This window comes from Mytilus galloprovincialis, chromosome 13 (genome assembly GCF_965363235.1).
Source record: "Mytilus galloprovincialis chromosome 13, xbMytGall1.hap1.1, whole genome shotgun sequence".
NCBI classification, from domain to species: domain Eukaryota; kingdom Metazoa; phylum Mollusca; class Bivalvia; order Mytilida; family Mytilidae; genus Mytilus; species Mytilus galloprovincialis.
This window is the reverse complement of record NC_134850.1, coordinates 9,527,541-9,539,769: the sequence shown is the minus strand read 5'-3', so window position 1 is coordinate 9,539,769 and position 12,229 is coordinate 9,527,541. Positions and strand designations below refer to the sequence as shown.

Here is a 12,229-nt window from a genome sequence, read left to right as displayed (position 1 = left end):
CTATATATATAGATGGAAGAACGGAATCGGCCGAGCCTTTAGACGAGTGTAGATACTAAAGTAGCAGAGATCGCGATCGATTACGGAGAAGGACTGAATTATTTTCGTTATCATAATCTAAATGGGATCGGACTAACTTGGTGTGCATCTAAAACAAACAAAGAACTAAAGCCAAGTATGAACGTGTTCTAATTGCCTGTATACACTACATTCCGAAAAACATACAATGGTCACAGACTGGGGCTACTTGGATACGTAAACTTTCACTAATAATACGATCTACCTGTATAAGGTATATTTATCATAAAATTTAGCTACTGTCACGGCAAAACCAATTCTTATTTCATTAAATTAGCTTTCTTATCGAACTATACCTGACCTAGTAATAGGAGAATACACAAAATAAGTACTTCTTATCAAAACTAACATGACAAATAGAAAGGACATGATTATCATTCCTTTACTAGTTATGTGAGAATCTGTGTGTATTTTAATTAGGTCAGATATTTTGAATAAAACAAAAATGTAAAAGTTGAGAGTAATAATTAACAAAACAAAATTACTTCTGTGATAAAAAAAATGTATAGAGAGCAAGCTGAAATGAAAAAATAATTTTGATTTTACAGCTAAATATTTCTTATAAATATATATTTATATACGTCAATTACTTTGCCTACAATATCAGACAGACCTTCATTCCACATGCCCGACAAAGTATAGCGGGCAGTTGTTTATTTGATGCTTCAAACAAGCGCCTTAAGCTTCAACCCTTTTTCTTCTTTATCTGTATTTTTTGTTGAATTTATATTTGATATTACAATAACAAAAAAATTGTTTATGCAGCATTTTTGATATATAAACAACTGCTATTGTAATATTATATGGATAAAAGAAACAATTACTAGTAACACATAAGATAAGTGAAATAAGTAAAAACTTAATGAATATGCACGAGACATATTACCACAATAAAAAGGGTTAAGGAAATGGGGAACATGTGGCAAACACCTCAGCGTGATTGTTCCTGCTACCCTCGAATCTGTAATATCTCCTAATGGACATTATCATCTCAAATATGAAACACAAAAAGAAACCAAACTTAAAAGAAATTACGAAGCGCTTATTTGACGTATAAATCAATGTGACTCCTAATTCTTTTAACGAATTCCAGAAGACGATCTATTTTAATTTAGATGTAATTTTCCAGAGAGTCAAATTTTGTAATTGGTTTTCGTCTAGACGTTGGGCGTTATGAAATTCTCATCTATGTTCCAATGCATTGAAACTTTCCTACTTATATGAATATCAAGGGAAATGTTATATTAGGATATTCTTCTTATAAGACAGAAACATGACATGCATATCAATACAGTTGACATGTCATAACAGCATTTATCAATGCGCACATTTATTGTAACGGAAGTTAATATCTGCATTATTAACAACAAGCATGTATTGTACTGATTACGGATGAAAACACCAACATCAGTACTTTGAACTCTAATGTTTGCAAATAATGTAATGTGGCTTCAAATTTTGAAAAAAAGATGGACTTTCTTGCAAACCCATATTATATTTAAAAAGATTGTTTTTTACATATCTGTTTATGTATTACATTGGCCTCAGTTCCAAGTCTGACACTGAAGAATTACAGTTGGTCGTTCTTTAAACCATAGATGAAATACATCTATGTTTAAACCAAACGAAAAGTCTTTAGCATTTAAGATTTATAACCGTTGAATATTTTAGCACCTGCATATGCAATTCAATTCTATAAATATATTCATTGATCATATGCCCAAGTGTTTAACATATTAAGCCTAAGTTAAAATGATAATAAATTCTCATAAAAACCTTAACAATTTAACATTTTTTTAGACAATAAAATATTTGGCGTATGAAACGTGAGGATGCAAAAAGTAAAAAAGAAATTTCTTTTTCTCTTTCGAATTGCAAAAAAAGACTTAAATCAATATGCTTTTTTCTTACCCTAGCTGATTTCTTGGCAGATCTCGATCTATTATCTATAGATGTAGTAGTGGCCATGTTCTTACAATCCAAAGTAAACAAAAACACAAATATGTCACCAAATTCTTATTACATCAAAAGTTACAGGTACGTAGGAAATTCTTCTCTTATTTAATTTCTTCTCCAGGTGAATTCGTCCTATAACACCTCAATCTAAATCACTTATTAACGATGTTGACTGAATGCTTTCAAATGAACATTGAAATGAACATCGAAACATACATTGAAATGTACGCCTAATAAGGATATAAATTCTCCTTTAAGAATCGTATATTACCCTCTAATTCTAATGAGTTTGTTTGATGTTCCCCGAGGTACAATTTCCGGACCATTTAACCTTATTGAGACCTTTAAATCCGAGACATTTGCTTTCATTCACTTACAAGTTTGATAAAACTTTCTTTAAATTTTTAAATATTGATTATTTGAGGAGTATTTATCTAATTCTTAAAGAAAATATTTGTGAATGTGTCATCATTATAGAGATTAGTCTGGTGTTTTAACAATAGGGTACTACTGGACAGACATTGTCCTCAGTCAGAACAGACGTAATAGGGTACTACTGCATGGGCAGATATTGTCCTCAGTCAGAATCGACGTGTATTTGTTATACTTATGTAGAGTTATGTACCCCTGTCCAGACAATCATTGAAACTGTCATGAATTAAGTGTTATTATGCAAAATATAGGATAGGACTTTATAATATTTATCTTTTAGATTTGGAGACAAAAAACTTAATATACATGTACGATGTGAATCAAATTTATCTAAAATATACGATGACGCAGGTTTTTTTAAGGACCTTGACTACCCACGAGGGTCTTTGTACGGTCGGTATACTAACACCTTAATATTCAACTATATACATACATGTATATCCAGTTCCCGACCGTACAAGGGCTGGATAGCCAGTCAAGGTCGACGTTACAAATTTTCATTTGTTGTATCCAGTTTTGAAATAAATTTTAATATCAAACTTGAAATGCTAAATTAATGTCATTTTAAATTTGTTATACTGAACTTGTTACCATTTAAAGCGTATCTAAAAATTTGAATTATAAAAAAATTAAAATCATTCAATCACTTTTAAAATTAAAGTGAATGGCTAATTGGCTTTCAAATCCAATATATACATTTTTTAAGATCTTTTAAATTTGTTCAGGTCAGATGTCATTTTTTTTCTAATTACGTCACGAAGATGGTTATCACTGCATTTTGATCATTTTCATATCAGTATTAATGGATCTTAATTGTACAATTATTTCCCTTAAAGATGACCGAACAGATAACAATCTACGAACAGATCGGGATCAGGATCAGTATAGTGTCAAGCTTGTTAAAAATGTCCTGCAGTTTTTAAGTGACATGTTTATTTTGTATAGGTATTTGCTATCTTTATATTTTTGAGGTAGTACAAAAATAAATGAAAAGGAACATGAATAAATGAAATGGAATAGAGTTTTATTGATTATTTTTTGGACTGTTTTAGCACTATTGGCAATAACGTTGCGGTCAGTTTTTGTTGTTGTAGGAAGCTGGAGTGTTTGAAAAGAACCATCGACCTTTGACATGTTGAACTGAGAAAATGATGACCACACAGCTTAGTAAATTTTGCAAATGACAGTTTTTCATTTTAATTCACCCCTTGACACCAATATGTATTTGTTATTAACCTCCTTCTCCCCCTTTTAAAAAAAAAAGAAAAATATTATTTAATAAGATTAGAAGAAATAATGTTGAACATTATAAAAATAATACGATTGTGCAAGTGTTAAGTGACACGTTTTTCATCTTAAATACTCCCCCTGGTTGAAGGATTATTTTGTATTGGTAGTTGATACTAGTTTGCCTTAGATTAAAAATAAAAAACAAAAGAAGTGAAAAACAAATAAATAAAAGAAATAGAATACAAAAATATTTAAAAACCATGTTTGACGTTTTGCATGGGACAGACGTGCTGGATTCAGTCATTTTTTAAAAGAGGTTCCAACACATTAAGTAATATAAAAAGTGGTGGGGTTCTTACCATTTGTCTGCATACACAACAATTCGTTGCCAAACAAAAATGAGGTACCAACCTCCTGACCCCACCCCCCACTGTATCCACAATTTATATAATATATATAGTTAGAGGACGAGATAAGGTCTCTGCGCAATGCTAGGCGGTGTTGTTGCAGAAGTTAGAAATAAAAAGTACAGGTTTCAGCCCCGGCCGGGGAGGAAGTTACGAATCAAATCTATTCTAACATCGTTAGGTTAATTTTCTAGGCACTTTATATATATATACTTAGACAGTTTTAACTGAGTTAATCTCTGCTAATGGCCAAAGAAGTATACTGCTTAACTAATACTTATCAATGTTATTATACAATTATAAAAATAATATTATCCTTAGAGATTTAAAATTTAAGGTAAATGAGGATTTGGTAAGTAAAGATTACGTTTGTTTAGATAATCAGTAAATTTAGTCTGAACAGATCAGACATAGAGGTTGAAATGGCGATTTTATTTCACCTTCAAGAATTTACAATTTTTCAAGTAAAACGAAAGCCATTTTGATTTAAAGAAGAATATTTCCACTACCAGTTCTCCCTCACATAATTATAAGCAACTAAATAAGAAAACCCAACTTCTTTTTCATTAATTTAACTGGTTCTATTTAAACTAAAATGTATTTCAGTACAGAATTTAGCATTGCAAGATTATAATTAAAAATAAAAAAATAAAAACGAAAATCGGTTGTCATGGAAACTTAATTAATTTTCTAGAATAACTTGTTATTTTTCAGTTTAATTTCAAAACAATCATGCTACTTGAAGCTGTAACAAGAGGAATGACTAAAACTGTTTCCTTAAGTAGTATCATAAAACTCAAGTGTCTGTTAGATTGGTTCGGATTTAACGATGCCGGAGCGTTCGGAACACCTGCTTCAATAGATAATGTTTATGTTTGTCATTGGTTTTTCTGGCATTTCTGTAAATTATTTAGTTTGTAAGGAAATTGGAAAGAGTTGAAGATGATATAAAAATCTTGCATGTCTTAGAAAAATCGATTTGGTCGCTATCAAGTGATCATTATTGTGTATCTAATCTATTCGGAACTATATCGCCAATATAATTGAATTGTCATACAGAGATATTTCCGAGGTTTTTCAGAACGTAACCTGCCGCCATTTTTTGCAGATCAGATCAATGTTTTAATTTATTTCTGTAATGGCATTTTCACTGCAATCATCGTCTTTGATGTGTTTTGTAGAAACTTGAGATGAAAAGTAATCAAGAAAAATCTAATTTACGATCAAATACACTCGAGATTGATAGTTCCCATTTAAAACAAATCCTGGTAATATGGTTTTGTTGAAAGTAAAACAAATGTTTTCTTCACTTTGGTAATTCTTTGTTTTTTTCAATCGATTTCTGCTGACAGCCAAATTTCATGTAAATCTCCTGACCAGAGTATATTAACATCTTTACCTGAGACTGAAAACTCGTGAAAACTTCAATTGGTAAACCTTATATAATTGCATTTAATTCCAAGAAAACAACTTCATAATTTCGCCTCGAACTAGAACCCCATTCCTCATCCAGCGACAACAGACACTTCTTATCGACATACTAAATTTATTTCCTCTACATCTATCATTTATAAAATAATATCAGAAGTATCGGGATCGAATTTATAGGGAACAGTCAAAACCTGATGTTGCCACAGTAATATTATTTAAAAAGTGAATAAGTTTCGAAATTGTCCTTCAAAGATTTTTGAAAATAAACTGATCGATAAATGATATTTGTACTGAAAAGCATTGCTTCTTACATAAGATGATTACCAGTTTTTAAACTGGTTTTATATATTTTATTTCATTTTTGTATGACAAATCTATACACTGGCATTTTCGTAGAGGATTGCACAAGAGCGTAAAACTATCCCGAACCGTTCGTATATAGGCTGAAATCTTTTCCGAAGTCCAGTAACTGATATCGACAAAACTTCTGAATTTCATGCTCATAACTTGGAGTGGAAAACCACAAAAACTTCACAATTGTTAATCAAGTACACCCTTCTAGTTAAGAAACAATCGAACATGTGTGATACGTTGAGCCTGAATAGATTAAGTTTCAGTAATGTTACAAATATATGTTGCAGATATAATCAATCTGAGACTTAATATAGTATCAAGGTTTTAATGGATACATGAAAAGCATAACATCAAGTTATTCTACAGATCTCACAACATTATATGTGTCCTTTCATTACCCCATAAAGTTTTCCTCTGGTATAAAATGGTATTCATACGCCTGACAATGACGGTTTTTAAGTGTGTAAATAATTGAATTTGAATCAGTTACAGAGGGTTTTGTAGCATTGATCAGGTTGCACTGATCATGTTAAACATATCCTCTTGGTAATATTCCGTGTAATTACAATTGCAAAAATTGTTTAACACGTCACTCGATCTGACATGGAAAATCTTTAAATTGAGGAGACTTTGGGGATATTTTGGTAAAACACGAGCTCTTGGAAAATACAAGTTTAATGGCCTTTGCATATATATGTCACTGAAACTACTTTTCAAAAATGCCATTTCTATATGTTATACTTGTACAATATATACAGAAGGACATATTTAAATAATTTTTTTTGAATATATTTTTCCCCTGTTTTGTTTGATTTGTTCTGTTCTGTTCTGTTCTGTTCTGTTCTGTTCTGTTCTGTTCTGTTTTGTCTGTTCTGTTCTGTTCTGTGTTGTGTTTTGATTCTTTGGTTTCCTTATTTGTTATACAGACCAAGTTTGCCTGATTCGTTTTTCACCATTGTTTAAAGATAAACACATGTATCATGATATACAAATTCATTGCATTCTTTATAGCTGACTATGCGGTATGGGTTTGCTCATTGTTGAAGTCCATACGGTGACCTATAGTTGTTCAATTCTGTGTTTGGTCTCTTGTGGAGAGTTGTCTCATTAGCAATCATACCACATCATCTTTTTTTTTTATATATTTAACTCCAATTTTACGACTTTCAAAATCTAATTTAAGCCAACACCATAGTGCACGTGTTTGTGTTCCGATTTCACAATTACCAAGTTTTAAAGCCATAAAAGTGAGAGGTAAGACGGATATACAACATGAACACCTCTGTCGGCAGCTGTTCTACTTGAAGTTTAAACATCGAAATTGCAAAATTTTGTTCGGCCAAAAATTGATTATTATTTAGCATCAATTTGATTACTGTTTTCGTATTGATATTTCTAAAGTCGATTTCATAAGTGATTGAAAATGTTTGAAACTGACAACTAAATTACTACGCCATATATAATACTATAGTTTTCCCGGTAAAATAATAGCATAATAATGGCGTATTGTTCGTCTGTTAATGGCATATCTTGGTCTTTGAAGCGTTTAAGTATTGCTTTGGTTTCAAAATGGCGACATTATGACACTCTATATGACACGTTTGCGGGAATTATCTATTAGTTATTACAGGGGCTGATTGTATATATATCCATTAGTAAGCATTCCTGGTAAAGGAGAGTATATTGAAAGACGCATATTTGAAAAGCGACCGATGATGGAGAATTTACAGGTTTTTGTAAATTGATAGAAACGCAAAGAAATTTTATATCTAAATAGAAATTTTAACATTACAGGATTTGCCCCCTCTTTGTTTTGGAAAGTTACAAAATAAATCTATAAATTCCTTGAATAGGCATTGAGTGTTTTGCAATCCTTGAGTAACATCCCCTAAAAGACAACCCAAAGTTACACATTCATCGTACGACCCTGTAAAGTGATGGTGTGCAGCATAAGCATCTATATAGATGCATGTATGGAAAAATTACTCTCACCCAGCCCCTCCTAAAACAAATCTTTCAAAAATGCAACACTATTTTTATTTTGCTTTCAAAATTTTATTTTATGACGTTTGACGTTTATGTTGTTTTGTTGTTTTGTCCTATTATGTAAATGTACCCCCATTATTATTTTGGGGCTGGCAACGAATGATAGTGTTTGTACGAAAACTGCATCGCTATTTGCATCTGTCATATACAAACTACATGTTAAGCTTATACATGGTATGCAAACATGTCTTACTTGGATTGATAACCAAAACCTTAGAACTTTTAGAAAGTTCCGAAAGTCGACTTTCAATCTTACCACATATTATGTTTCTGAAGTTGATTCGATTGCCAGGCGGATTTTGCATAATATTCAATTTAATTGAATTTGTTTCAAATAGCAATTATAGTATTGCTGTTAAATTAAAACAAGTTAAAGTTAGTTTGCATATGAAAATTTTAATATTGGTATTATTTCATTTTCAATATTAAATATACGTTTCAGTATAGTGTACGTGCATGCATGTATCACTGTTCACATCGATCAAACATTGAAAGTTCATGTACATTCTGTAATACTAATACTTTGCACATTCATATATTTACTTTTCTTTCTTTTTTGTTTTCCTTTTTATTTGTTTAAATATTGTTTACTTTTCAAATTCCTCGCAATAATTTTGTATGAAAGTAAATATTAAAACACGTTTATCATTTGTTCAAAGTAAAGAAAATGCATAGTTGCACGTGCATCTAAATGGCCTTTCTTTTAGATTAAAGAAACTAAGACCCTCTCGAAAGTTTACTTTTCAAATATCATTTAAACACATGCACGTTTTTCCTCATATTGATAAATAAAAATGAAATAAAGTTACATACAGGTTACATATTTGCTTGGTTCATTGACATAAACACATTTATTTTATATTATTAAAAAAATCTTTATACATGTATCTTTTATAATCAGATAAAGAAAAATGTTTAAATCTAAGTACAAATCTATTCCTTTGAATGACAATTTAAAAGCAAGTAATTTAGATTTAAAAATCTTTATTATGTATTCATCAATTTAAACCCCTGAAAGAATTTTTTATTTTGTAAAATTGATATATAAAATTTGATAAATTTATAAATTTTAAAGAAACTTACCGCGAAAATGACAATCACACAAACATACAGAAACATTTTATCAGCAAGGAATCTGTTACATCTATATATTATCCGCAAAGATTAGACAATAATGACACACGCATTTGTCTTACTGTCAGAAAGAGTTTCTTAATAAGACGTTTTTTATGTCACACCGGACACTCTAAAAACACAAGTCAATAAAGTATATCGGCAGGTGTAATAAGCTGAAATATTCCCCTCCGAGTCGTTGAATATGCTTGTGTTATCACCCGCCTGGGAACCGTATTGTTTAATGTTATTGTAAGAGCGAACGCTGACTAGATATCTCCTGCCATAATCCGAGTTTCTACATCCCAATCAATATTAATTTTCTTTATACCTTAGGAAAATTATGTACTCTATCTAATTGCGCCAGAACACAAAAACCTCATATCTGAAACCTTTATAAAACAAATTACTTCATGTGAAGGCAGGAAGCATTTATAGAACAGAAAGATGTGTATTGCAATCAGTTTTAATTGTGTATTGTTATTGATTTCATTGTGCTTTCATTATACGTATTTTTGGGTGTTTTATGCTTCGAAGATCTTCAACAATTCATGTTAAATGAAGTGAAAAATAAAAAGTAAACAAAAAATGTTAGGTTATCAATTTACTCATTTGATACAATACTGAAATTATAGTAGTGAAATCATTCAATTAGTTTAATTGAGTCTAGAAAACTTGAATTGAAAGCTTAAGGTTATGACGAATGTTTAAAGGGGTCGATACAACATGTTTTGTCAAAAATAAAAATCAATAAAACAGAGAAAGCGAATAGATGAATGTGTTACAGATTTTTTATTTTCTCATTCTCCAACATGCAAAATATAAATTATCAATTGGTTACGATTATCGAGTTCTTAACCCATTAATATCGCAACATATCAGCTGAGCACCACAATGTTAATATTTTTGGTGAGTGAGCGCAGTGAGCGAGCATAACAAATTCAATTTTGTCAAAAACATTCAACATAGTTTAAGAAGAATCAGTCTTGCTCTTTATAAAGTAAGTGACATTCTGAACATGACCAGAGGTAGAATCGACCTTTTGAGATCAGCAGGATGAGGTTGTATGCAAGACAAAAGATCTGGAACTGCTTTCTCGGAAATTAAACCAATCAAAATAGACAAAATTGACCTTGATTCAAAGACCAATTAGAATTTCTAGCGTGAAGTTAGACATGTCGTCAATTATTAAGATATAGACAAAGGTCAAACATTAACATGCATTAGACTTCTTGACAACCAAACTCTGCTGACTTGTTGTCGATTTCTATTTTAGCCATAATATATATACAGAGAATGCACATAACGCCCTTAAATTAGCACCGAGGAAGATAAATCATTGATTCTTGTTCGCCTAATACGTTCAACGGCAAATATAGTTCATGCATGTTAACGACGAGAACAAATGCAATGGGTATATATAAAAAAGAAGATGTGGCATGATTGCCAACGAGACAACTCTCCCTGAAAGACCAAAATGACACGTAAATTACCAAACCATTTACTTTATATCGGGGGTATTCTTGGATGATTGGTGAGAGAAAAGAAATGGCACTGCAAAATGTTGGTACATTTGATATGGACAGAAAGTTAGCCTTTGCAGCAGCCTATATGGACCCTCAAAGAGATGTTGCCAATGATGTAAACGTGCAGAGGGCGTGACACTTTCTCTATATACACATGGCATCCGATTAAATGTCGCCATGTATTCTGACCGGAAGTGACTACGAATTTAAACTTCCCATACGGCTTAGAGAAAGATACATAACTTAAGTTCAGTAACTGCTATCACTCTTTTTTGCTTGGATTGATAAGTTAAAGTAAAGACTGATTGGCTCGGAATCGGAAATGGTTGACTGGTTAGGATTACCTGTTTTTCTACGGACTATATATAAACTTATTAACTTGCATATTAACTAGAGTAAAACCCTTGTTAGAGTTACGCGTCTATTTGGCTGTGCGAATGAAATTTTATTCGCAACCACGTCCGGTCGGTTTGGGAACGTGAAATCCAAAGCCTCGTATAGGAAGAATGTAACGAAGTCTGAACGTTAAAGATTTAAAAATACATGATTATGTGGACACTCTCCTACTATCAAACATAGTATACTCTAATTTTCAAGAGAGAATCCAACTATCTTGCCCTTTATGTCGGTAGTTTTACATTGCAGAATCATTGTTTTTGTTCTATTTTTAGTCCAGAATTTGCATGAAGGAATTGCCAATAGGGACGGTAAGCAACTACCAATCAATAACAATATATGCATTTAATATATATGTAACTGGATGTTTCAGACTATAATGCATCTATCCATTAATTTACTGTCATTTATTGTACTGATTTAAATCATAATATCGAGATGTGGTATGATTGACAATATGGCAACTATACTCGCAGTAAAACTTGTAGAATTTAGCAATATAGTTAGCTTACTCGCCAGAGAAGATCGTGCGATTGGTTGTCTGGAGTTGATAAATATGCATTGAACATCAAGACCGAAAGGGGAAGCTAATTTGATGACTCCATGAAGCAGAGTGCAACGCTTTCTATATACGTTAGAGAACACATGCAACATATTTGAGGTAGACTATTGCACTGTAAAAAAAACCAACTAGATCAAATGTTTTAAATTGCTAGATAAATATGAGTACAATATTGGAAATGCTGAACTTATTTGTACTCGCTACGAAACTTGAGCAAGCTTGGCGAACATCGGATTTTCACTGCTTCTATACAGGTCGTTCAAATAAAATTTATAGTGTGATACAATGTAAATACATATTAGTTTAAACAAATTTATTTATAGTGGATAGGGAAACAAGTTATTGCATTTCATATTCAGTAATCCCTTTCCACTTTGCGAGTGCGAGTGCTGCCTCGTAGCGGCATTCGCCTGGTTTTTTTTTCGAAATCTACAAGGGTGTCTTTAACGTGCAAGAGACATGGCTCTCTCTTAACACAGGCCAGCCATTTGTCGTCCCCATCCGATAGACTATCATCGTTTCTCAAGATCACACTCGCGAATGGTGTCAAGGGTTTATATCTTATCATCCACAAAACAGAAGTTATCGGCTTTTGAGCTGCATTGACAGGGAACCAGGGGAAATATGCGTTCCATTAATCTAAATGAAGTTCTCTATTTGATTTAACTTCCCTTATAGACCCTATATGATTTAAAGGG

At 31.7% G+C, this 12,229-nt stretch overlaps 1 protein-coding gene across 6 annotated transcripts in view; it reads right to left on the bottom strand.

Annotated features, from left to right (window-relative positions):
- LOC143056928 (uncharacterized) overlaps window positions 1-12,229 on the bottom strand; it is a 135,991-nt gene that overhangs the window by 40,860 nt on the left and 82,902 nt on the right. The window contains exon 1 of one of the 6 annotated variants that reach the window (XM_076230133.1): window positions 9,018-9,162. The exons of 4 other annotated variants lie outside the window; for them this stretch is intronic. In XM_076230133.1, coding sequence (XP_076086248.1) covers window positions 9,018-9,053 — 36 coding nt within the window. In that variant the 5' untranslated portion in view covers window positions 9,054-9,162. Of the gene's footprint in view, window positions 1-1,989; window positions 2,270-9,017; window positions 9,163-12,229 lie in introns of those variants that run through there. One more of the 6 variants, XM_076230128.1, reaches the window with a different exon arrangement.